The sequence below is a fragment of the Asterias rubens genome, chromosome 9 (genome assembly GCF_902459465.1).
Source record: "Asterias rubens chromosome 9, eAstRub1.3, whole genome shotgun sequence".
Classification (NCBI taxonomy): domain Eukaryota; kingdom Metazoa; phylum Echinodermata; class Asteroidea; order Forcipulatida; family Asteriidae; genus Asterias; species Asterias rubens.
Genome location: NC_047070.1, coordinates 6,829,546 through 6,856,201, shown reverse-complemented (window position 1 = coordinate 6,856,201; position 26,656 = coordinate 6,829,546). Strand labels below are relative to the sequence as shown.

The window sequence follows — 26,656 nt, the reverse complement described above, 5'->3', positions numbered from 1 at the left end:
GATGAGCGCCAGCTTTCAAAAGACCGTTAATAACTGTCAACTACTGACGCAAGTAGATACACACATACGACACGCCTCCAAAGTCCAGACAGTGGCGATGCTGAGTGACGGTCATGTGCGCTAACTTCACACTTAAAGTAAGCGCTCCTTGACATTATTACTGCTTTTATGTGTTTATTTGTTGATTTTATTCTCGGTCTCAAACAGGAATAAATCAAAAAACAAAACAATCAAATCCGAACATGGTATTAGGGTTTGCCCAAAAGCAAACCAAATCAAAACACTAACCACAACAAAAGAGCTTAATTTCCTTTAAAAAAAAGACAACTGATAATTAATCAAACCAGAAAAAAAGACAGAACAACTCCAGTGAAAAAAAAGATATAATATAGGAGTGCAAACAAAAACAAACACATGAGAGAGCATGTGGTACCGTAATCAAACTCTTGTACCTAAAAGAATCAATGTTCAAAAACATTTACCATCAAAAAAACGTTTTTAGCACAAAGCTCTTGAACAAAAATAAGAAAGAAAAAACTACCCCAAGAAATAAGATAATTAAAAACAGTTAAAGAAACACTGAAAGTAAAACAATCTATTTCCATAGTAAACAAGAACTGCAAAAGGAAAAAAAAAAAAACTCTCTTTGAAATGCTTGCTTACAAAAATGCTTTGGCCCAAGATGCGCTGGTTGGATGTAAGAAACTAGAAATAATCTCCTGTATTAGAAATCTTGTGCATTAATGTGGGCAAAGGTCATTTCTTAATGATATTCTTCAGAATGACGGGTGTTGACGGAGCTGCAATTGCATTACAATTATTTATAAGTCAGTGGGTTAGGGTTTATGCTTTTATCATGTTTTTTTTTTCGCACCAATATTATTATAAGGCATTCTCAATAATAAAAATACAAACATATTAAATTATGAAATATATACAATATTTAAAGTGGAAAGAATAAAACAATATCATCATTATCATGTGTTTTAAATTAGAAACAAGGTTTATTCACATACATTCACACTTTATAATAACAAAACAGGTACTCTGTTATTTGCATATGTATAAATAATATCAAAAATTCACCCAAAAGCACACCTCAAAATATCGTATCAAGTTTCCCTACGAACACTTTTTTTTTATGAAAAGCATCCTATTACTATATTACATGTAAAAATTATACTTTTAATACTGACAGGTTTTTTTGGCTACCAGTAAACAAATTTAAAAAGCAGAAATTGTATAATTAATATAAACAATACTGAAAGAAAACTCCACACAGTTTATGCTCCATTCTTGGCACGAAAAAACCCTTGTTTGGACGCAATGTAATCAAAATGTCTCGCCTAGTTTACTTCAACCTTAAACATTCTAAAACATTTGAGTGTATTTTCAGAGGACAAAACCATTTAACTTATTGCAAAAACTCTATATTTACATGCAACGCTTTAAACACTGGACACCTTTGGTAATTGTCAAAGACCAGTCTTCTAACTTGGTGTATCTCAACATACACACACAAAAACAAACCTGAATTTGAACTAAATTGGTCGTCAAAGTTGCGAGAGAATAATAAAAAGATGTTTTGGGTTGAACAATGAATTGACTAGAGTGGGATTCGAACCAACGAATAATTTAAAAAAAACACCCTCAGCTCTCGAAATCAAAACAAATATTTTACTAAGAAATTACTAACTTTCTCAAAACCTTTTTCACTTTTTATACTATCAACAGCTCCCCGTTGCTCGTTTTATGCTAATAGTGTCTAGTGCCTTTAGGTATATTTTAAGAGGATGACTATGGCAATTACCTTATTGCAATGTACATGTATATGGTTTATCAGTGAAATGTTACACTTAATTATTTACATTGATTTCATAAATAGCAAAAAAACTATTTAAATTTAACGAGCTGGCGACGATTTCACGAAGAGCTAAGATTGATCTTAACTGCAAATCAATCGTAGTTGCTAAGTAAAGTGTGATGTTAAAATACAAATAGAAGACGATCAGAGCAAACGTTGAGTGGAAACCTACGGTTCTTTTCGGAACCACCCCAACTCATTTAGAGATATTTATTAGACGGTGTTACCGCAAACCTTTCCATACGATGGTAATACTGACAATAGTATCGTACGATGAATTTTAGTGCATTGTAAAATCAGCACAAGAACTCAAAAATTATAAATGAGAATTTGAAGTGTTCAGTTTATAAAATAAAAACACAAGGGAAACTAAATAATTCATTTTGGGTTGAACATATAAAAATAAATAAAAAAATGATTATGAGACCTCAGATTTAGAATTTGAGGTCTCAAAATCAAGCATCAGAAAGCACACAACTTCGTGAGACAAGGGTGTTTTTGTCTTTCATTATTATCTTGCAACATCGACGACCAATTGAACTCAAATTCTCACAGGTTTGTTATTTTATGCATATGTTGAGATACATATGTGAGAAGACTGGTGTTTGACAATAGTGTCCAGTGTCTCTAAGTACCGACAAAAATAGGCTGAGCATTACAACATGAAAGCAAGGTTACCAGCCAAAATAAATAATAAAATTCCATGTCACAAGTATGAAAGCAAGGTTACCAGCCAAAATAATAATAAAATACCATGTCACAAGTATGAAAGCAAGGTTACCAGCCAAAATAAATAATAAAATTCCATGTCACAAGTATGAAAGCAAGGTTACCAGCCAAAATAATAATAAAATACCATGTCACAAGTATGAAAGCAAGGTTACCAGCCAAAATAATAATAAAATACCATGTCACAAGTATGAAAGCAAGGTTACCAGCCAAAATAATAATAAAATACCATGCCACAAGTACAATTGGTGACTTGTATCCTGGTCATTTCTGTCTGCTTTAGCAGCTCCATGAAATTGGGCCCAGGTTGTATCGTCAGCTTTGGTATGATACCTTGGTATATTACAGTTACAGGTTGAATGGCTTCTGACTGGCACCCCCCACCACAGTAACAAAATATATATAATACAAAAAATACATAAATAAATTAGTCAGTTGGTAAAGTGCTGCCTATTAATCCACATGTTACTGGTTCAAGTCCCGCATTAATCAAAGTTTGTTATAGTTCAACCAAACATTTTTTTGAAAAATACTGGAGATAAAAAAAAACGTTAAAAAGAAGTTTCATTGAGAATAAGAAATAATTCAATAATGATCTTACATAATAGCACAGAAAAAAAACCAGGAAAAATATTTCAAAAATAAATAGTCCAGATGGAAATGTGAAATACAAAAATTACAGAGAAGAAAAAAAATCTGACATAATAGCACAGAATGAACATGGCAAATATCATTTAAAAAAAATACATAGTCCAGATATAAAAATACAAAAATTACACTGAGAAGACAAATAAAACAATTAATATTCAAAAATACAAAAAGTTTAGAAGAAAATAAAATTTTAATTCTTTAAAGTCAGAAAAGAAATAATGGATGATCTGTACACAAATGGAAATAAAACAAAGCTTTGGAGGGCAAACACCATTCAGTACAATTATTTTGATATATTGCATAATTTGTGTTGTAAAAAACAAGAATCTGTTATTTCTTATCATTTCTGATTGCATAGAAGAACTACAAAATCTGTACCCTTGGCAAATTCCTTTGATGGCAACGCTTAGACGAAAGAAACAACCAGCTGTGATACAAAAAATAAATAAAAAATAGAAACATAACAGTTTATACTTGCATATTGCAACAATCCATCTAAAAAGACCACCCAAAGCATTTTTAAATAATTTTTTTTAGGGTAGGAGCCAAATTAATGTTTATTTAACAGTCTTTTAAAATAATAATACAAATCTGATAAACATAAGCTACTACTTTTTCAGATTATTATGACCAAAAGGAGAATCATATTTACCCCAAGCTAAAATTGTGGTTGTCATAAAAAAAGGTTAAAATGCCAGTCAGAATCAGCATTTCGGGGACTCTAAGTATAAAATCCTTAATTTAAAAACAATTCATTATAAAATTCATTCTTGTAAAATTGTAGTTGTTACCGAATTCTCTTGAAACAATAATAATTGCAAGCACTGGAAAAAGGAAAAACAAAATATATAAAAAGTTTCTTGCATTAACGGAACAACTTGAAATACTGCATCACATTTGTAAAAATATAAAACTATTTTTTTAACACACAAATTGTTAAAATACCTGAGAAACAAACAAAACTAGATTTTACTTGGAAATCACATTTTTGTTTAAATTAAACTAAGATCCTACACACATTACTGTGTTTTTGGTGTTTTCAAATCCTCCTCATCACCCCTCCCCCCCTTAGTTTAGAAGGAGAAAAATATAGGTGGGATTCGAACCCATGACCCCTGTCATTCTAGCACCGGGCCAAAAATTAAAAAAAGCTCTTTAAGCAGAAACAAAATTGTTTAACAATTTGCTGCTAAGTGTAAACGAGCAGGATACCAGTCACAAATTTTACATATATGGCATGTTTTTAAGCATAATTTTGTTGTAATCAGCTCCTTGTTTGTTGTAATAAGCAGTTATGTGAGCCCAGGGGCCAATTTCATAGAGCTGCTCAGAAGCGAAAAAATTGCTTAAGCACAAAAACAGCTTGCTTATTTTTCACATGTTACCATGGTTACTGGCAAAAATTTCATGCCATATACATTGCTTGTGACTGGTTTTTAGCTGTTGTTTACTTTGCATAACAATTGAGTGGAGTCTTGGCCAGTAATCTGATTTTACTAAGCAAGGATTTATTTGCTTAAGCAAAATGTTGAGCTTAAGCAGCTCTATGACATTGGGCCCAGATCTTACGTTTATGTCAAGTAAAAAGAGATAGAAACAGATATCAGAAGCTACATAGAGATTTTCATAATCCCATCACCATGGTTTGTTTTTTCTGATATCAAATATTGTACAAATTGTTTTTCTTTGTCATGATAGTTTTGATTAAAAAAGTCTTTTTACAAATATTACAAACACATTTTTTACAAAAATAACCTTTGTCATGATGATTTTTGTGGAATTGTCACATACGTACATTAAACAAGAAATATTACACATTATATATCATTGCGTCAGATCAGAAATGTTATATCTCTATTTATAGCAAAAATGTATCTCGCCTGGAAGTCCTCAGTGCAAAAATGTTGTATCTTAGGGTGTACTTACATGTATTTCGAGTGTACATCTGGGCTATAAATTAACGCAATTAGATACATTTTATTTTACAATATCAAACTGGCGCATATCATAACTGCTATTTTAGGAGATAAAAGATTTTTGCACTGACTATGATACAAATTTGCATAGATAATACTGCTTTGACACAAATATTCACAAGTGGATAAAATTATGCGACAATAATTCGCCCTGCCGTTAGTTCTCGCTGCCAAAAAAAAAAGATTGAGTCTGTTAAACTTTTAGTTCTTTTTATCGCACTCCTTAGACAAGGTGAAAGATTGCAGAGAAGTTGGCCTTCTGTAATGTTCCTCAATCTGAGGGTGCGGCCGAAACGCTGGAAGACTCTGATGACGACCACAGGGAAAAGAAGGAGGACAACCCAATCCACACAGTGCCCCCAGTGGGATTCAAACCGGGGTCCAATACCACTACACCAACCTGACAATCCGAATCTCTGGGCCCAATTTCACAGAGTTGCTTAAGCAGACAAAATTACTACAAAATTTTCTGCGAAGCAAAAATGAGCTGCCGTTGATTTCACAAAACTCTTCTTAACTTAATACTAATCTTAGGACTTAGGACGAGTCCCAACCTTGCACTGTAGCATGCAGACCTTAAGATTAATCCTAAGTTAGGACGAGTTACTCGTCCTAACTGGAGATAAGACGAGTCCTAACTCTTTGTGAAATCGACGGCAGGATACCAGTCAGAAATTGTACATGTGACATGTTAATTTGGCTGGTAACCATTTTCAAGTAAGCACAATTTTGTTGCGCTTAGCTGCTTTTTTCACTTAAACATCTATGAAATTGGGCCCTGGTTTGTATGACCTTTGACCTAAAACATGACCTCTTTCCCAGAGGTTTCCAGATTGTCTTTAGGATGTACACTCGACTGCTCCTTTTGATGCCTTTTTTTCTTCTTACTGTGCCCAGAGCTTATACTTTTCCTATCACTACTGGTCTCCGAGATCAGGCAAGTGTTGCCCTGAATTCATGTAAGTTTATTTTCCCATCTCATCAGGAGGTTGTGATGCAACTGTGGTTCCCCCATTAGGAAGGGACTGAAAACCCAATCCACATAGTGCCCTTGGCAGGATTCACAGGATCATAGAGGTTGGAGGCCATGACAGAAACCCTTATGCCAACCCGGCAACCCGAAGCTCTGGTTTGTAGGACCTTCGACCTAAATCAATACCTCTTTCCCAGAGGCTTCCAGTTTGTCTTTAGGGTGTACACTGGCTTGCTTCTTGGATGATTTCTTCTTCTTACTGTGTCCAGAGATTATACTACTCCTATCACTACCAGACTCCGAGATCAGGCAGCCTTGTGTTGTTCTGAATGAACCGGGTCCAAGAGGTAGACACCAACCTGACAACCCGAAGCTCTGGTTTGTATGACCTTCGACCTAAATCAAGACCTCTTTCCTAGAGGCTTCCAGTTTGTCTTTAGGGTGTACACTGTCTGGCTTCTTGGATGATTTCTTCTTCTTACTACTATGCCCGGAGCTTATACTACTCATCTCACTACCGGACTCCAAGATAAGGCAGGGGTCCAAGAGGTAGACACCAACCTGACAACCAGAAGCTCTGGTTTGTATGACCTTCGACCTACATCAAGTCCTCTTTCCCAGAGGCTTCCAGTTTGTCTTTAGGGTGTACACTGGCTTGCATCTTGGATAAGTTCTTCTTCTTACTAATGTGCCCGGAGCTTATACTACTCCTATCACTACCGGACTCCAAGATCATCAGACTGTTAGGGGACGTGTGTACCATCTCTTCATTCAGTTGGCATAGCAATGATGCCTCCCGTTGCTTGGCATTCACAGCAGAGGCGGTGTGAAGGGAAAGCTTACTCCTCCGCCGCTCTAGGGACTGAAGGCGCTGTCGGGCACCAGAGTAATCTTTGTCCCCGCTGGTCTCAGCTGGAGAAAGAAGCAATAATAATAATAATAATAATAATAATAATAATAATAATAATAATAATGTGGGACAAATGTGAGGGTAGATCTATTACAGAAGGCAGCGCTTTTGGGAACAGCGAGGATCCTGAGAAAGACCCTTGAGATCTAAGGCTACGGGACGTAGCCCGGCTCGAGGAGTTACCGGCACAAAGGAAAATGAGATCTTTCTATTGCATGCTGTGATAAAATGAAATAATAATAATAATAATAATAATAATAACAACCCGTTTTTATATAGCGCTTTTCACACCCGGAGGGCATCCCAAAGCGCTTCACATTATTACCCCTGGTCACTGGGCCTTCTTAAACCATCTCAGCTCCCTGGTGGGGAGTATGCAGCCTGTGCAACATTAATATGCGCTACTCTGCTAAATCAATCACAAGAACTAGCTCTGCCCTCACAGGTTACCATTGGAGAGAAGCAATTATAGTTAAGTGTCTTGCTCAGGGACACAAGTGTCACGACCGGGATTTGAACCCACACTCTGCTGAACAAAAGCACCAGAGCTTGAGGTCGGTGCTCTTATCCGCTCGGCCGCGACACCCTATATCATTATAATTATGTTTATTACAATAATAATAGACAATAATAATAGAAATAACAGAGTCTTGTAAAGCGCTGATGTCTGCCAAAAAAAGGTGCTCTTGGCGCTCGCTCATGAGACAAAACAAAACGGTTCACAAAGAGGGACAAAAATGTGTATGTTTAATATCACTGGTCAACATTTCCACAGTTGAGTCTTAAGAAGAGTTTTCAAATGACGACGTTGTTTCAGAAAAAAACACCTGGGGAGCACGTTCGATCATTCTTAGTTACTGCAGGGAAAGTGCAGAATAGTTTTCCACACCACATTTTTTTATGTCAATAATTTTAAAAGTGGTTTACCAAACATATAACTTCCCTTTGGACAATTTCAAAGGCATTCACGCTAGATGCTGGTTTGATTGGTAGTTTTTACTGGTACACACAAGCCCTCTACTTCAAGGTGTTACTGATGAATTCTTGAACAGGATTTTTAAAGGAAGTGGAAACTATTCGTAATTACTCAAAATAAGTATTAGCATAAAACCTTACTTGGTACCAAGTAACGGAGAGATAGTATAAAACATTGTGAGAAACAGCTCCTTCCGAAGTAAGGTAGTTTTCGAGAAAGAAGTAATTTTCCACGAATTTGATTTCAAGACCTCCAAATCAGAATTTGAGGTCCCAAAATCAAGCATCTGAAAGCACACAACTTCGTGTGACAAGGGTGTTTTGCTTTCATTATTATCTCGCAACTTCGACGACCAATTGAGCTCAAACTCTCACAGGTTTATTATTTTATGCATATGTTGAGATACAGCAAGTGAAAAAAACTGGTCTTTGACAACTACCAAAAGTGTCCAGTGTCTTTACGGAACATACCTATCATTGAGAGGTTAGAAGTGCGTGGAGATGGAGAAACTTTAGGAGGTGAGGACGAGTGCAGAATGTCTTTAAGAGAATTCTGAATCTTTTGGAGTTTCACCTGAAGCTGGTCGTTAGTTTTCTCCGTTAGCTTGTCTAACTCCTTCAAGCTGGAAGACAAGTAAAAAACAATCGGTCAAGTCAAGAAATTCAAATTTTTTTTCGTATTCTCACAGTCTGCGGTGTTTACGCAAGACAAAACGCACAACGCGCAAATCTTGCGTTGTGGTTGCGTGCTAACGCTGTGCAGTCAAGATACAGTGACCAAGAATTCTTGCGTCTTGCATCATGCGTCTGTACGCGAATGTATACGCGTACGCACGGCAACAGACAACACTGTGAGAAAACTATCAAAACGGGAATTTTTTGAATGTTGGGAGCTGCATTATTTCACGAAAATGACGTATTTGTGAGGAATACATGTATATGAGGACCAAAACCCACCGCAGAAAAATGTATGCCGCCATGGAATGTGAATCTGTTGAAATTAGTGGCTTAATGCAGGTAAGATTTGAGTTGTGAAGCTTGAAAATTTTCCGCCCCAGAAACGGGCCTTAATATTTAGGACTCCGTATCTGTGCACAGAGGAAGAGTCCTATATAGGGCTAGGTGCTGCCAGTACATGTAGGTGCACTCCTGTACGAGTCATTGTGAAATCAGCGGTTAGCTGGGGGATTTGAAACCCACAACCTTGTGATTGCAAGTCCTGCAGTCTAACCACTTGACACAGTATACTCACCTATTCTCAAGTTGAGTGAGGCGTTCAGGTACCTCCATGCTCTTCTTGTCTGTTTTCTGCCTTCGGTAGTTGGCGGAGCAGTCCTTCTCAAAGTTTCTCAGTGTGTTTGTCATCTTCTTGCTGAGGTACAGCACTTATAGATTATAAAAATAATAATAATAATAGTTAGTTTCTCACACCTGAAGGGCGTCTCAAAGCGCTTCTTACATTATTACCCCTCATGACTGGGCCTTAAAGACACTGGACACTATTGGTAATTGCCAAAGACCAGTCTTCTCACTTTGTGTATCTCAACATATGCATAAAATAACAAACCTGTGAAAATTTGAGCTCAATTGGTCGTCGAAGTTGCGAGATAATAACGAAAGAAAAAACATTGTCACACGAAGTTGCTGGTGTGCTTTCAGATGCTTGATTTCGAGACCTCAAAATCTAATTCTGAGGTCTCGAAATCAAATTCGTGGAAAATTACTTCTTTCTCGAAAACTACCTCACTTCAGAGGGAGCCGTTTCTCAGAATGTTTTAATACTATCAACCTCTCCCCATTACTCGTTACCAAGTGAGGTTTTATGCTAATAATTGTTTTGAGAATTCACCAATAGTGTCCACTGCCTTTAAAAGGTTTTGGGGTGTTTTTAACAAAAAGGTACTTATGAATGTAAGTAGGACTATGAAAAGGTGGAACATTAGAGAGTATTTAATAAATCAGTCAACAAAAGTGCACAATATTAATTGAGTAGATATATGAAATAATTGTTTGAATTATGTGTGAAAAACTCACTATGACCCAAATAATATACAAAGATGAATATTTAGATTTGAAAAGTAGGAATGCAATGTAGCATGTATTTAAAAGGTCTTGGTACTTTTTGTAGGCCAAATGGCCACAGATTTACATTTAACACTAAAAGTTTGAAAATAAGGATGGTAGAAAGCTTCCCTTAAAATATCACTTTGCTGAGGTGCTGTAGTTTTTGAGAAATAAGTAAAACAAGTCACATAAATATTTTCCTTCTCTAAAGATGAAAATTATTTTAGCATTTAAAACGTATTTTTGTGACATTGTTTTACTCATTTTTATAGAGTTTATTCAGCTTGTAATATTTTCAGGTAAGCTTTCTACTATCATTATCTAGTGTCCAGTGTCTTTAAAAACACCCCAAAACCTTTTAAAAGTTGAGAACAAAATCTCCCTCACCGTCTTTGCCACTTTTCATGCAGACATTGGCGCATACTTTTCTCCATGCCCACCTGAGGGAGTAGAAGGCGTGTTCCAGTATAGTGAAGGGCGGCGGTAGAGTGGGCCGATCCTCAAACTCGATCACCAGGAAGTACAGCTCAAACTTCCAGACTTCAAGAGAGTTTGTTTGTACCTCATCATAGACGGAGCTAAATCATATCATACCAATAAAGTCATTTAATAACAATACTGGGTAATTATACTGTGTGTCTAAAAAAAAACACTATACACTTTTGAAATGGCTGTCGAATAAAAAATATACGATTCTGGGGGAAGAAGTTTAGATGTATGGACAGCTTATGGATACAACTTTCATATGACACAAAAAAGTCTGAAATAATTTATGCGCTACTCACTTAATAAAAAGTAGCCGACATCTTGGAGTGAATTTTGTAAGCTCAAAAGTACTTACAAACACTCACAGATTGGAAGGCTAATTACTGCACAACCTAATTTTCATACCCTTTACAAAAGTGAGCAGTGCTCACCCAATCATGAATTATTTTCGCACTTTTTTGTGTCATATGAAAGTTGAATCCCAAAGCTATATCCATACATTTAAACCTGTTCCCCCAGAATCATATTTCTTTATTCGGCAGCCATTTCAAAAGTATGTAGGTTTTTTTTTTAGACACCAAGTATAGCGCACTTACCCTGCAGCTAAAAACTAGGTCTTCAGAAACTATCTTCAGAATCAGATGCGTTCTTTGGAATATCAACACTTCCAAGGGCCCAATTTCATAGAGCTGCCTAAAGGCCGGTTTATAGTCGGTCGCACGATGGTCGCACGATGGAAATCTTACACGCAATCCTAAGACTGAGGCCTAAAAGCTATACTTTTTATGATCGCGCGTCAAGATTTTAACCGCGCGACCATCGCGCGACTGACTTTAACTCGGTCGGTAAGTAAATTTTTGTGCTAGCAGAAAAATTTGCTTAAGCATAAGCAAATTCCACAGGTTAGCAAGAAAATTAGGCAGCCGTTTGCACGTTCACCATGGATTCGCATTGTTACATCATTCATTTTCGTACAGTAAGCAACGGAAGGTTTATCATACCTTTTCATGTGCTTACGCTTAGCAGCGCTAAGAAATTGAAACTCGAAAAGTAAGCAAAATAGCGGCCGATAAGCAGTGCTGTCAAATTAGACCATGGCTATAGTTTGTTTGCAGATTCCTTGAAAGTTTAGTTGTCACAAAAATAGAAAACCAGGGAATGCAGGGTGCTTTAGGTATAAGCTTTGCCAGTGGAAGCATGCACAGCCATTTACCATGTTTGTGTCTGCTATCTCATTGGCCAATAAGAATCTCATTGAACCAATGCTTCAACCAATGAGGTAGCATTATTACTTCAACCATGATGCAATCAACCAATACATGTCAATCGCAACCCCCGTCTTTTTTTTTCAAATATAGAGCTTACTCTATGCTTTAAAGACACTGGACACTAATGGTAATTGTCAGACCAGTCTTCTCACTTGGTGTATCTCAACATATACATAAAATAACAAACCGGTGAAAATTTGAGCTCAATCGGTCTTGGAAGTTTCGAGATAATAATGAAAGAAAAAACGACCACGACACTCGAAGTGGTGTGCTTTCAGATGCTTGATTTCGAGACCTCAAATTCTAAATCTGAGGTCTTGAATCAAATTCGCGGAAAAGTACTTATTTCTAAAAAACGACTTCACTTCAGAGACTATCAACCTCTCCCCATTACTCGTATGTAACTAAGTACGGTTTTATGCCGAGTATAATTATTTTGAGTAATTACCAATAGTGTCCACTGCCTTTAATGCTGTTAAAACCCCATGCTGATACTGCCTTTGGTTCAAACGTTGTGAGAGTAGAAACACCAAGAAATGCAACAGAATGAAACTGAGAATAAGGCGCTTTATGTTGAGTTGCTTATTGAATATACATTGGCATACTTTAACCCCTTTCCGATGTAATTTTTCAGAAAGGAAGTTGCCAATAAGAAATATTACTTATTTTTGCATTTAAATTCACAAAACCAGTATGTTTTGAAAATGTCAAACTGATATAACCAACAAACAACTCATAATTATGGTGTTCCGCGTCGACGGCGACGGAAACATTTCTGAACTCTTGAGGACGCAACAGTACATTTTACTCCGATTATATTGCTGGATATAAGGCACCCTTACATCTTAAATGATTGGTTTGTGCAGGATATTGAAATAGCGCCCTCAAGAGTTCGGAGGCAACGGCGACGGCGACAGTGACGCGACCTGTCGTCTTTGGAACACCATACATACATGTAATAGCATGATCACACCACAATAAGGGTATCAATTGCTACACATACTGTTAAAAAAATCAGCGTACAGTATGGGGCTAATTCGGGGCCCAATTTCATAGAGCTGCTAAGCACAAAAATTTGCTTAGCATGAATTTTCTTCCTTGATAAAAACAGGACTACCAACCAAATTTCCAATTGTTGCATATTGCTAGTTACTGGTATTCAGCTGTTGTTTGCAGATCCTGAAAACACCGTGAAAATTTGGTTGGTAATCCTTTATTTATCAAGGAAAAAATTTCATGCTTAGCAAATTTGTGTGCTTAGCAACTCTATGAAATTGGGCCCTGGTGGCAACTAGACTTGACTAGATCGACTAGACTAAACCAGAAACCATAGAGCATAGGGAGATTGACTATATCAAACCATGCACTGGATATGGTCAATATTCAAGAGCTACCTCCGGACGTCACAGTTTCTGGTCAAATCTAGTCGCTCAGCTGAACTTGCTCATGGCATTTCCCCCAGGTTTTGCTTCACCTCCCATGGGATGACCATGACATCATACCTAAATATAGCAATGAGCAGGTTGAGGAGCAGGACGTTGCCTAGCAACAGGTAAGCACCGAGCATGAAGGGGAGGAGAACGTGCTGTTGGATGCAGCTGGGTTGTGAGGGCTCACAGTCCGGGGGTGGTTCGCCTGAATGATGGATGGGAAGCACGAGATGAAAACACAAAATGAACAAATACTAGACGCCCTGTTTGATATGTAGTGTACTTGCTATGTGATAACACCATGTAATACTATACAAATATAACATGGTTTGAGGGTGACTGGTCGATATTAGCTCCGCGAGGTATTGGAAGTTGACAAACTAGTTCCCGAGGTGAAGCCGAGGGAACTGGCTTGTCAACTTCCAATACCGAGGGGAGCTCATCGACTAGTCACCCAAAATAAACCATGTTATATTTGTTTTACTATACTTCATACATATTCAGTTACCGGAACATGAGTTTTGAGCAAGAGAAAATGATTTATGTGAAACAAAATGCACATGATAAGTATGTTCATGTGTTGGATGTCGCTTAGAGAGCGCTGTTCGTGTGTGTATACAAAACGGTGCCAAGATCAATAGCGCCTGGGGATGACGTCGCGCAATGGTAGTGCGCATGACAAGTAGAATAGCTCCCGGGGAACTATTACTTGTCATGCGCATTTACCACTTGCGTGAATACTCATGTGCGCGCTTGGTAGTTAGCAAAATTAACACCTGGCACGTGATGATGAATGGACCAATGAGAACTCGACTCTCTGTCATGAATATGTATGAGGTATAGTAATACTTAATAGTGACCCTTTACGCACTTCTGCTAAACATAAAAGCTAAAGTACCCAGCTGTCGATTTCACCAAACTCTTCCTAACTTAGGATTAATCTTAAGACATAGGACAAGTCCCAGCCTTGCACTGTAGCACGTAGACCTTAAGATGAATCCTAAGTTAGGACGAGTTACTCGTCCTACATGTAACTCAAGATAAGAGTAGTCCCAACTCTTGGTGAAATCGACGGCAGGTTTTAGAAAAACTAGAAAAACATGTTAGGTTGAAGGGGAGGAGATCGTGGTGCTGGATGCAGCTGGTTTGTGAGGGATCACAGTCTGGGGTCGGTTCGCCTGAATGATGGAAAGCATGAGATGAAAACAAGTCTTTATGTTTACTTTCGAGAACTGAGTAAACTACGTATGCAGTTTGGCGTGCCGATGATGAAGTGATATACCTTTATCATGCTGTCTCCATCTTGGTCATGTTCCTTGTATCAACTAACAATAATGAATGCTAATAATCATTTTGCAACTAGGAACCAGACTATTTTGTTCTTCCAGCCTCGGTTTGGTTACATTGATATCATTGGGAAAAAATCAAGATGGCTGCACTGTGATAAAGGTCTATTGCATAAGGCATACAAAAAAAAATGCTATGTTGGCGTAACCCGACCTACCCTAAAAATGCGGCCGACCCTGGATATTTTGATTTTTTCAAGGGAAGAAATTTAATGATTAAAATCTATTAAAAGACATAGTGTGTGCCTTGTTTTCTTTTGTTTCTTTTGTTATCGTTGCTAGGAGGGAAACCAAAAGAAATCCCTACCTACCTACCCTATTTTGGGGGGCCTGTTATGCCAACATAACTTCTTCTTTTTTTAAAGCCAGTGGACACTATTGGTAATTGTCAAAGACTAGCCTTCAAAGTTGGTGTATCTCAACATATGCATAAAATAATAAACCTGTGATAATTTGAGCTCAATCGGTCATCGAAGTTGCGAGATAATAATGAAAGAAAAGTAACCCTTTTCACACAAAGTTGTGTGCGTTTAGATGGTTGATTTCTAAACTTGAGGTCTCGAAATCAAATTGGTGGAAAATTACTTCTTTCTCGAAAACTATGGCACTTCAGAGGGAGCCGTTTCTCACAATGTTTTATACCATCAACCTCTCCCCATTACTCGTTACCAAGTAAGGTTTTATGCTAATAATTATTTTGAGTAATTACCAATAGTGTCCACTGCCTTTAATGCTCATGTGTACAACACATGTATGATATGGAGACTGAATCATGTTTGGATGAAGAAGAAAACAAAACCAGGATGGACAAACTACAGACAATGAGAACTCTTTACCATCGCTGATGAGAACCTCCAGGAAGAGGTTGCCATAGATCTGGAAATAAGGCATGAAGAAGATGTTCTTGATGGAGTCAATGCCGAAACCTAGATGTGGGTAGATCAATACGTTACTGGCCACACCGTATCCCATCAGAAACACAAACAGAATACACAGGAATAAGATCATCTCAAACACCTGCAATCAAAAAAGATCAAGACATCTAAGAGGTATCCGTCTTAAACAGCTACTTGAGTGGAATGTTTTTAACAGAATTGCTATTTTACCTTGTTTATAATGCGTTTGGTCACCATTAAAATGTAATTCATAAACACCTCAGACAGTTTCGCTATTCCTATTGGTGGAGAGCGCGTCACGTGGGGGTGTTTAAGCGGCTGTGTGCTTTCATATGCCTAAAGGCTTCAAGTAATTACCAATAGTGTCCAGTGCCTTTAAGATGCTCATAGCACAGCTACACATTAGAAGAAGGAAATGTATATAATAAGGTAATAATAATATTTGGTTTTTATGTAACGCTTTATACACCATGTCTCAAAGCGCTTCCACATTATTACCCCTGGTCACTGGGCCTTAAATCATTTCTCTAACCATCTCAGCTCCTTATGGAGTATACAGCCCGTGCTGCCCAATATGTAGCGTACTAAACTAATCAATCACAAGAACCATCTCTGCCCTCACAAAGGTACCCAATTACCCCTGGGTGGAGAGAGAGAAGCAATTAAGTCGAAAATTATACACGAAAATTATTTTCATGACATTATTTTACTCATTTCTCAAAAACTACAACACCTCAGCAAGTAATATTCTCAGGGAAGCTTTCTACTATCATTATCTTCAAACTGTGTAAGTTTAGTGTAAATCTATACATATTGTGTTTTTGTCCTACAAAAAAGTACATAGACCCTCTAAGGGAAGTTTTGAACAAAGCTAGTGATGGAGACAGTTTAATTTGATCCGGTCGCTCCATAATGAAGGCGCAGCATGCAGAACCAAGTTTTTGAGCCTGTTATTACAGTTTGATGTCTTACCATCTTTCTGATCATGACCATTATTGGGCCGAGCTTCTCACTAAACGAGAACAGTCTCAAGACTCTAGTGTAGTACAAGAAACAGTTGAGGGCGTAAAAGGCCTGCGACCATTTGTAGGCTGCCGGGAACCAGTGAAGGATGAACGCCGCCAGTCCGTTGACCGCTGTGATCAGGTCCATGATGTTCCATTCGCTGGAGTGCCACTCTCGGAAGCGTTGCTTCATGGTTTGGTTACTGTTGGGTATCAACGACTGGAACACAAAATCATTTCAATGTTGATATTTTTTATAAATAATAAACCACAAGGGAAAACTTACTGGGTAAAATATTTAATATAATGTACTGCTGAACACAGAAAAATGGACTATAGCAGGATTTGGACCTGCAACCTCCGGATTACCCTGTCGGTGCTCTACCAGCTGAGCAATCTAGCCCTATGGTTGGTGGTTTCCCTATATATATCAATATCTTTGTTTGGGTGGCGGTCAAAAGCCATGCAAACTGTTAAAGGCACTGCACTCTATTTGTAATTACTCAAAATAATTGTCAGCATAAACCCTCACTTGGTAACAAGCAATGGAGAGCTGTCAGATGGTTTACATGTAGACTAGTTAAATGAAATTGTGTAAAACAAATATCAAGTAATAACCCACAAGGGAAACTGACTGGCTATGTTTTTAAATGGTTTGGGTTGGAACAAAGAAGAATTGACTGGAGCCCGGACTTGAACCAACGACCTCCGGATTAACAGGTTGAATGTTTTTAAGAATTTGTACTTATGTTTTTATTTGTCCAAACTAATGCCATGTTCAGCGCCCTAGAGCATGTCAACATGATTAAGGCGCTATAAGTGTTGGTATTATTATTATTATTATTATTATTATTATTACTATTATTATTACTATTATTATTATTATTATTATTTGTATTATTATTATTATTAAAGATGCTATGTCATACTTTTGGCCGATTGGACCCCAAAGTTTTGATTTAAAATTCAATAGGTATTTTGATGGGGGTCGAGAAAGTTACAAGCTTTCATTGAGCCATTGCTCGAAAAAGTCTGCCAATTATTAGTAGCAGTGAAATACAGTGCTCAAAATTAGTTTTTGTCGCGATCCCGACAATATATCACGTGACCAATTGTTATGTGTTTTATAAGAAACGTTTTAAATTTTTGTCATGGTTCCTGACCATTAAAAGTAAAAGTTAAACTTTTTTCGTTAGAGCGGGTGATACTCTTTGAAATACCATTCACTCAAAAAAAATCTATTTTTTAATGTTTGGGGCCAAAAATCTGACAAAGCATCTTTAACGTACCAACGCTCTACCAACTGAGTCAGTCAGTCTTATGTTGGTAGTCTCACTATTTTGTCAATATCTTTGTTTAAAGGGATCACACCCAAGTTTACGATACAACCCGGGAAGCAGCAGCCAGGGGATCACCTTAAGGGGATGCAACCTTTTGTATATTAAATATCAAGTAATAAACCAAAAGGGAAACTGAATGGAAATAAATATGAAACGCTATTAGAAACAGACCCTTGAGAACAGTATGATGTGCGTAGATTCCAAAGGGTTTCACTGAAGGTTTATGTGATTTGGAAATGTTTGAATTAGTACCTGTCGTATTTCCTCAACGATCATGGTAAGGATCCATCCGAAGAGAACCATCTCTGGTACAGACGGCTCTGGACCGAAGGTTTCTAACATCACGTAGGTGTACAGCAGTAGAAATGCAGTGTAGGATAACTGCAATGTTGAAGGAAATACAAAATGAAGTTGGATCTAAGGATTGGTGTACATGTATGTGCTGAAATAATAATAACAATAATAGTCGGTTTTTATTTAGCGCTTTATACACCATGTCTCAAAGCACTTGCACATTATTACCCCTGGTCACTGGGCCTTAAATCATTCCTTAAACCACCCAGCTCCCTGGGAGTATACAGCCTGTGCTGCCAAATATGTAGCACAAGAACCATCTCTGCCCTCACAGGTACCCATTCACCCCTGGGTGGAGAGAAGCAATTATAGTTAAGTGTCTTGCTCAGGGACACAAGTGTCACGACCGAGATTCGAGCCCACACTCTGCTGAACAGAAACACTAGAGTTTGAGTTTGGTGTTCTAATACGCTCGGCCACGACACCCCACCCCACTGAAAGTGAGAGAGTACTAGTTTGCTGGAGAGAACCATGTAGTAATCCCGTCATGAAAGAGGTGGGTGGTGGTGGTTCTGAGAAGGTGAACCAGACACTCTCCTGGTGATAAACATAGCGCACTGTTCGAAACAACAAGACTTATCACACCTCTGATTCTTCTTAAGAACCAGAGGTGGTTCTTTAAGAACTCTATTAAGAACCTGAGATGATCTTAAGTTCTGATAGTCTCCTAAAGATGAAGAGAGTGTAAGTAACAACAAGACTTTCTCACTAGAACCAGAAGAGAGCTAAGTTTTGACAGTCTCCTGAAGATGAACAGCGCGTACTGTTTGAAACAACGAGACTTTCATCACCTCTTGTTTCTTCTCAGAACCAGAGGTGAGGTAAGTTATTTCACCACCGGTTCTGCTAAGAACAGTTCTGCTAAGTTCTGCTGTAACATTCTCCTGAAGGTGAACAGAGCATACTTTTTGAAACAAAGAAACCTACTTCACCACTGGTTCTTCAAACAACCAGAGGTGCGGTCAGTTTTGACAGTCTCCTGAAGGTGCATATGTAACATACTGTTTGAATCAATGAGACTTATCTCATCTATGGTCCATCTCAGCACCAGAGGTGAGTTAAATTCTGAAATACACAGCGTACCGATTGCTACAACAAGACTTATTTCACCACTGGTTCTTCTAAGAAAAGTTCTTTAAAGAGACGAAGTTGAGGTACATTTTAAAGCTCTCCTGAAGATGAACAGATCAACAGTGTAATGTTTGAACCTCCGGTTATTCTAAGAACCAGAAGAGAGCTAAGTTTTGACTGTCACCTGAAAATAAACAGAGCGTACTGTTTGAAACAACGATTCTTTCATCATCTCTGTTTCTTCTAAGAACTAGAGGTGAGGTAAGTTCCATACATACACAGCGCACAGTTTGCAACAATGAGCCTCATCTTACCTCCAGTTCTTCTAAGAGCTGGAGGTGAGGTAAGTTTTGACAGTCCCTGAAAATGAACAACACATACTGTTTTAAACAACGAGACTTTCATCATCTGGGTTTTTTAAGAACCAGAGGTTAGGCAAGTGCTGACATAGAGCATACAGTTTGCAACAATGAGATTTATCTCACCACTAAGAACCAGAGGTGAGGAAAGTTCAGGCAGTCTCCTGAAGATCAACAGAGCATATTGTTTGAAACAACGAGGCTCATCTCACCTTCAGTTCTTCTAATATAAGAACCAGATGTGAGGAAAGTTAGACGTTCTCGTGACGTTGAACAGAGCATACTGTTTGAAACAAGGAGGCTCATCTCACCACAAGTTCTTCTAATATAAGAACCAGATGTGAGGAAAGTTTAGACGTTCTCGTGACGTTGAACAGAGCATATTGTTTGAAACAACGAGGCTCATCTCACCACAAGTTCTTCTAATATAAGAACCAGATGGGAGGAAAGTTTAGACGTTCTCGTGACGTTGAACAGAGCATACTGTTTGAAACAACGAGGCTCATCTCACCACAAGTTCTTCTAATATAAGAACCAGATGTGAGGAAAGTTTAGACGTTCTCGTGACGTTGAACAGAGCATACTGTTTGAAACAACGAGGCTCATCTCACCACAAGTTCTTCAAAGATATACTCACCACAAACGACCAGAATTTGGTGGCTGGCGACATGAAGAACAGCTGGAGTTTCTTAAGTCTGCTGGGTCTCTTCTCGCCCCGGACGTTGAACTTTAACCTGAAGATGAAGAGAGGACATAAGATGCCCAGTATGATGAAAAGATTGCTGGCCTTCACGCCTGCCAACCACGTCTTGGCGACGACACTCTGGGCACAAGGATGAGCTATGAATTGCTGAAGAGATAAAAAAACCAAAATGTGTTTATTTCTTTAACCCTACACGGCAGTTAACGATTGTATGACTCCTGACTGGCACCCCGGAACAAAGTTATTGACAAAATAGGGAAACCGCCAACAAAGGGCTAGATAGCTCAGTTGGTAGAGCGGCTGCAAGTTAATTTGGAGGTCGTTGGTTCAAGTCCCACTCTCGTAAATTTTTCTTTGTACATCCCCAACTTATTTAATTAACCCTTCAGATTTCTTTTAGGGGTGGTCGGGTTGACAGTGGTATCTTTCCTCCCCGGTTCAAATCACGTAGGGGGCACTATGAGGATTGGGTTTCAGTCCCATCTGGGGTTTTTCTCCAACATCTTAAACTGAAACTTCCTTCATTGTCCTCTCTCCATGGGGTTGGTTCTTGGAAAATACAGTGATTAAATTTTTTAAGAATCCTAGGCTTCATAACTAGAATAATTTGAGATGAAATGAAATAAAATATTTAGTCCTCATTTAAGTGGAGAAAAGGTTACAAGTCTCTAACCTCAAATTAAAGGCACTGAACACATTCGGAAATTGTCAGAGACCAGTCGTCTCACTTGGTGTATCCCAACATAAGCATAAAATAACGAACCTGTGAAAGTTTTGAGCTCGATTGGTCATCGAAGTTGCGAGATAATAATGAAAGAAAAAAACACCCTTGTCACACGAAGTTGTGTGCTTTCAGATAGGAACAAAAGTCTTCTGGCTAGTATTTTATTATTTCAGTTAGAAATTACCTCTTTCTCAAAATCTATGCTACTTCAGAGGGAGCCATTTCTCACAACCCAGCCGTGACACTTGTGTCCTTAAGCAAGACACTTAACCATTGCTTCGTCTTCGGACGGGATGTACAGCCATTTTTTGATGTTTTGAGGAAATAAACAAAATAAAATTAATTAAAACTTTGCCTTTCCACTCACCCTGTTGTCTGCCTCTGAGGCCATCGTCAGGACACTCTTACCAGACATAGTTTTGATTGGGCACATTATCAGCTTCTCAGTGAACGTCTCGTCCGTTTTGAAACACTCGTCCATCACATTGATGGCCAGCTGTTCAAACGTTCTGCAGGAATCCAGAGGGTGACAATGTTTACATACTGGTTGCATAAGTAATAATAATTCTGTACATAGTGCGCCGTCATGAACGACCCTCTTGGTGCCGAATTAAAACAAATTTGGTGGAGACTTTTAAGAATGAATTCAAGAGACCCAAGCGTGGTTTTATTTTTGCAATTTTGCAAAACTGTTCTTGACACATTAAAACCATAACTTCAAATAGGAAAGACAACCACCATTCTCAGAATGAGCATTGGGATGTAATATTTGGCAGATCTACTTGTCATCTGTCGCGAAGTGGTTTAGAATCAAATAAAAGACTTGCATCTGTGTGTAATAAAGCAAAAACTATGGGAAAAAGTTTGAACCTTCTACATCAAAAGAATACAAAGAGTGAGGCCACTTCTTTCTTCACTTTACAACTTTTAACAAATGTTTAGCAGCAAAGCAAAAATCTGAAAACACAAACCCCCAAATTCTTGGAATTTACCTGATAGAAATTTGCATCGGGATAAAGAACATTCATTTTTGGTTTGACCCATATACACCAATATGTGTTTAGCATAGTATACTCGGTACTTTCCAGAGCTCTGTGAAAAAAAGTCACAGGCACAACTAGGGTTGGATTGGAACCCACGACCCTTGCAATTCTAGAGCAGTGTCTTACCAACTAGACTACCGAGATTGCCCGGTAGAAATTAACCTGACAAACCATTGCCTTGGTCCAAGTATTTGTGAAACAAACAAAACAGAACAAATAATAACAAATGTTTACCCGGCATCTCTTTGTGCTTTTAGGATGTCATCAGAGTCAGTGGATATTGCAGCAATTCCTTTGAGCATTGTACTTGCAGCTATTCCTGCACTGATTGAGTCATCAAGACGTTCCCAAAAGAACTCGGCCATTTCCATTCTACGATTAACACAATAAATCAATATTAATTTTGGTTTTTACCCATACACCGATGTGTGTTAGCACTGTATACTCAGTACTTTCCTAAGTCCTGTAAAAAAATATCACGGGCATGTTACTCGGGTTGGATTCGAACCCACGACCCTTGCAATTCTAGAGCAGTGTCCTACCAACTAGACTACCGAGGTTGCCCGGTAGCTAGAGGCAGTTCGAATCCTATGTTTTGGCAGCGGGTACCGCAATGATATAAGAGATGTTAAATTTGCATCGGGGATAAAGAATATTAATTTTGGTTTTTACCCATACACCGATGTGTGTTAGCACTGTATACTCAGTACTTTCCCGAGTCCTGTGAAAAATATCACAGGCATGCTACTCGGGTAATCAAATTGAGTTTATGGAGGGAGGATAGGGCCAAAGAAGGCCCATCCACATGATTACCACAGTCAGTGGGATTAAAGCCATTGGACCCTTTCGGTAAACAGTATTGTCCAAGGCCCACACTTCGTGTATCACAACTTCTATATCAAATAACAAACCTGTGAAAATTTGGGCTTAATCGGTCATCGGAGTCGGGAGAAAATAACAGGCCCATCCTTGTATCCGCGCGTTTCGCCGTGTCATGACATGTGTTTAAAATAAATCCGTAATTCTTGTTAACGAGAATTGATATTGTTTTACTGTTTTCTCAAAAAGTAAAGCATTTTATGGAATAATATTTCAAGAGAAGTATTGCACCACTACCTTCTGTAAACCCTGTAAGTTATTTGTAAATCTTTTTTTTTTTCTGCACTGAAAGGGTCCAATGGCTTTAAAGGCACTGAACACCTTTGGTAATTGTAAAAGACTGGTATTCTCATTTGGTGTAACCCAACATAATATGCACAAAATAACAAATCTGTGAAAATGTTTAATTGGTCATTGAAGTTGCAAGAGAATAATGAAAGAAAAACACCCTTGTTGCTCAATTATGTGTGCTTTCAGATGCCTAAAAAAAGACTACAGGCTTGAAGTTATTTAATATTTGAGTGAGAAATTACTTTGTTACTTCACGGGGGGCCATTTCTCACAATGTTTTATACTATCGACAGCTCTCCATTGTCCGTTACAAACAAAGTTTATGCAAACAATTATTTTGAACAATTACCACGTGAACGTGGACGTCAGAAAATTGTGTTGTTTCTGGGTGAAGTTGCGTGCTCACGCATGCTCACGCATGACAACTGCACGCACGTACGTACCCGACGTGAAAAATGGTAACTTCATGTATTCTAAAAACGAGAGATTTTAACGACACAATTTTCTGACGTTCACGTTCACGCGGAACTTGCTGCTAAACCTCCCCAATATCGAGTACCTCTGCACCACTCACCTGCCCATCAGCACAGCGCATAGAAACAGCTCCTTAAACGGATGCATGAAGTGCATTCCAGAGTTAGCCATGAGGCACATGGAAGAGGAGGTTGAGTCTAAATAGCCGTTTTCCGATCGGATGTACTCCTCTTGGGATTGTTGTAACAAGTGACTTCCTATTCAGAACAAATCATCAGAGAGAGACGTGTATTAAAGGCAGTGCACACTATTGGTAACTACTCAAAATAATTGTTCGCATACAAACTTACTTGTAATTTAAGTATATACTAGTATAAAACATTGTGAGTAACGGCTCCCTCTGCAGTAACATAGTTTTTGAGGAAGAGGTAATTTCTCACTCAACAAAGACTTCATGCCTGAAGCCTTTTATCAGCCATCTCAAAACACACAAAGGTGTGCAAAATGGGTGTGTTTTTTTCTGTCATTATTCTCTTGCAACTTTGATGACTAATTGAGCCAAAATTTTCACAGGTTTGTAATATTTTATGCATATGTTGGGATACACCAAGTGAGAAGACTGGTCTGAGACCAATTCCATAGAGCTGCTTTAGAAGAAAATATTGCTTAACAATTTTCTGCTTAGCAGAAACGAGCAGGATACCAGTCACAAACTGTACACATGACATGGTTGCTTGGCTGGTAACCTTTTTCTGGTAAGCAGCTCTATGAAATTGATCCCTGATGATATAGACTCACCTGCCATGAAGCTGGACAGAGACCAGAGTGCCAAGCATGCCCCTTGGTTGCTGGTAAAGGGTTTGTCGTTTGAGTACAGCCAGTTGCTATGGAAACCTAACAGGTGCCTTACAAGACGACTGATGTGATATAAGAAGATCGGCTGACTGGCCTAGAAAATATACAAGGAATCTTTAAAAGGCGCTTGACACTATTGGTTATCACTCAAATTGTTAGCATAAAAATGTCTTCGGTAACAAGCAATGGAGAGCTGTTGATAGTATAAAACATTGTGAGAAACAGCTCCCTCTGAAGTAACATCGTTTTTGAGAAAGAGGAAATGTCTCACTCAAATAATAAAATACTTCAGCCAAAGCCTTTTATTATGCATCTGAAAGCACATCAAGTAATGCAACAATATTTAGTTTAGTTTTATTAGACTTTACACTGGCATAAAAATAAAGAAATACAAATCGATACATAAAGAAATAAAGAATCAAATTAGCTATAAAAAATACCAAGCCAGTGAGTGACGAGGAGGAACAGGTGACCAGCACCTCTACAAAGCCGTCCTGTCACAAGAAATGTCCCCTGAAACCCACCCCATAGCAAAAAACCACCCAACCCACAAAAAAGAAAAAAAAAAAGAGGGAGCGCTTTAAGGCGGGACTGACAATTACAGACGACAAGAAGAGCAATGGCAGTGAACAAGGGTGCTTTATCTGTCATTAGTCTCTTGCAAATTTGATGACCAATTGATCCCAAAGTTTCACAGGTTTGTTATTTTACGCATATGTTGGGATACACCAAGTGAGAATACTGGTCTTTGACAATTATGTTTAAAGTGAAGGCACACAGTGGGTAATCACTCTTATTATAAATGGCAATAACAACTTTTGGTAAGAAAAACCTGCAGTAGTTAGCTTTCGATAATATAAAGAATTATGAGAAACATGTCACTTCCAAGTAGTGTGGTGATGTAAACATACATCAGTTTTTATATTCCAATATGGACTCTGAGAAGCGTAAAGCCCGGTTCAAACTTCCTGCGAATGCGAAGCGATTTTGACGTGAATTTGAAGTCACAACCCTCCTTTCGCAGCAATATTAGCAAGTGAGTCGAGCAGAGCTCAACTGCTGCGAATTATTCGTTGCGAATTTGTGACGTCAACATTCGCTTCGCATTCGCAGGAAGTATGAACCGGGCTTTACTATGATTAACATTTCTCAGATTGTGTATTCCTATTCGGGATTATTCTTCCTGCGTGGACAAAACCGCTCCGGAATTTCGGAAAAATCACAAAAACACAACCACTTTTGGAAATGAAATTTCCCATGTTAGTTTTATTTTATACATCTACATTTATATGCGATTAAAACGATCGACAGTTCCAAAAACATACTTTGCCTTTAATCAATTTGTTGTTTTGATTTGGGATTTTATATTGTTTTTTATTGATTGATTGATTGATTTTTTTTTTCGCAAGGGGGGTTAATTTTACTAATGTTCTACAGTTGACATTAGGGTTGTCTATTAATTTCATTACACAATTGCTTAAATATTATCTTGAAATAAGGACATTTGTTAAAATTCTAAAACTCAAAATAATAGCAAAGCGTACATGGCCTAGCCTTCTCAAAGACGAAATTCCAGGCTTGTAAATCGTGAGACTTAACTGGGGTGTGTAATCACAGGCCAGTCTCATCACCAAGTACAGGACCTGCAGCCGATTTCACGAAACGCTAGGATTATAAACTCGAGTTAGGACGAGTAACCCGTCCTGAGTTAGGACGAGTAACCCGTCCTGAGTTAGGACGAGTAACCCGTCCTGAGTTAGGACGAGTAACCCGTCCTGAGTTAGGACGAGTAACCCGTCCTAACTTAGGACGGGTTCAATGCGTCCTACGTATTTGGATACGAGATAAGTCCTAAGATTAATCCTTAGTTAGGAAGAGTTTGGTGAAATCGACGGTTGGACCTCTTACCTTGGTGTTGTTAATCAATGACACATAGCTCCTCAGGGAATGCTGCTCACTGACCTGCAATACACACAGACAGAAAATGCAGA

At 38.3% G+C, this 26,656-nt stretch overlaps 1 protein-coding gene across 1 annotated transcript in view; it reads right to left on the bottom strand.

The window, feature by feature from the left end:
- Positions 1-5,964: 5,964 nt before the first annotated feature.
- Positions 5,965-26,656, bottom strand: part of LOC117295124 (transient receptor potential cation channel subfamily M member 3-like) — a 42,939-nt gene continuing 22,247 nt past the window's right edge. The window contains exons 14-27 of the mRNA XM_033777689.1: positions 26,574-26,627; positions 24,609-24,759; positions 23,911-24,067; positions 22,401-22,538; positions 21,491-21,632; positions 20,334-20,546; positions 18,165-18,293; positions 16,541-16,792; positions 15,509-15,689; positions 13,399-13,531; positions 10,530-10,720; positions 9,331-9,463; positions 8,550-8,701; positions 5,965-7,105 (exon numbers count right to left, since the gene is read on the bottom strand). Coding sequence (XP_033633580.1) covers positions 6,792-7,105; positions 8,550-8,701; positions 9,331-9,463; positions 10,530-10,720; positions 13,399-13,531; positions 15,509-15,689; positions 16,541-16,792; positions 18,165-18,293; positions 20,334-20,546; positions 21,491-21,632; positions 22,401-22,538; positions 23,911-24,067; positions 24,609-24,759; positions 26,574-26,627 — 2,340 coding nt within the window. The 3' untranslated portion in view covers positions 5,965-6,791. The remainder of the gene's footprint in view (positions 7,106-8,549; positions 8,702-9,330; positions 9,464-10,529; positions 10,721-13,398; positions 13,532-15,508; positions 15,690-16,540; positions 16,793-18,164; positions 18,294-20,333; positions 20,547-21,490; positions 21,633-22,400; positions 22,539-23,910; positions 24,068-24,608; positions 24,760-26,573; positions 26,628-26,656) is intronic.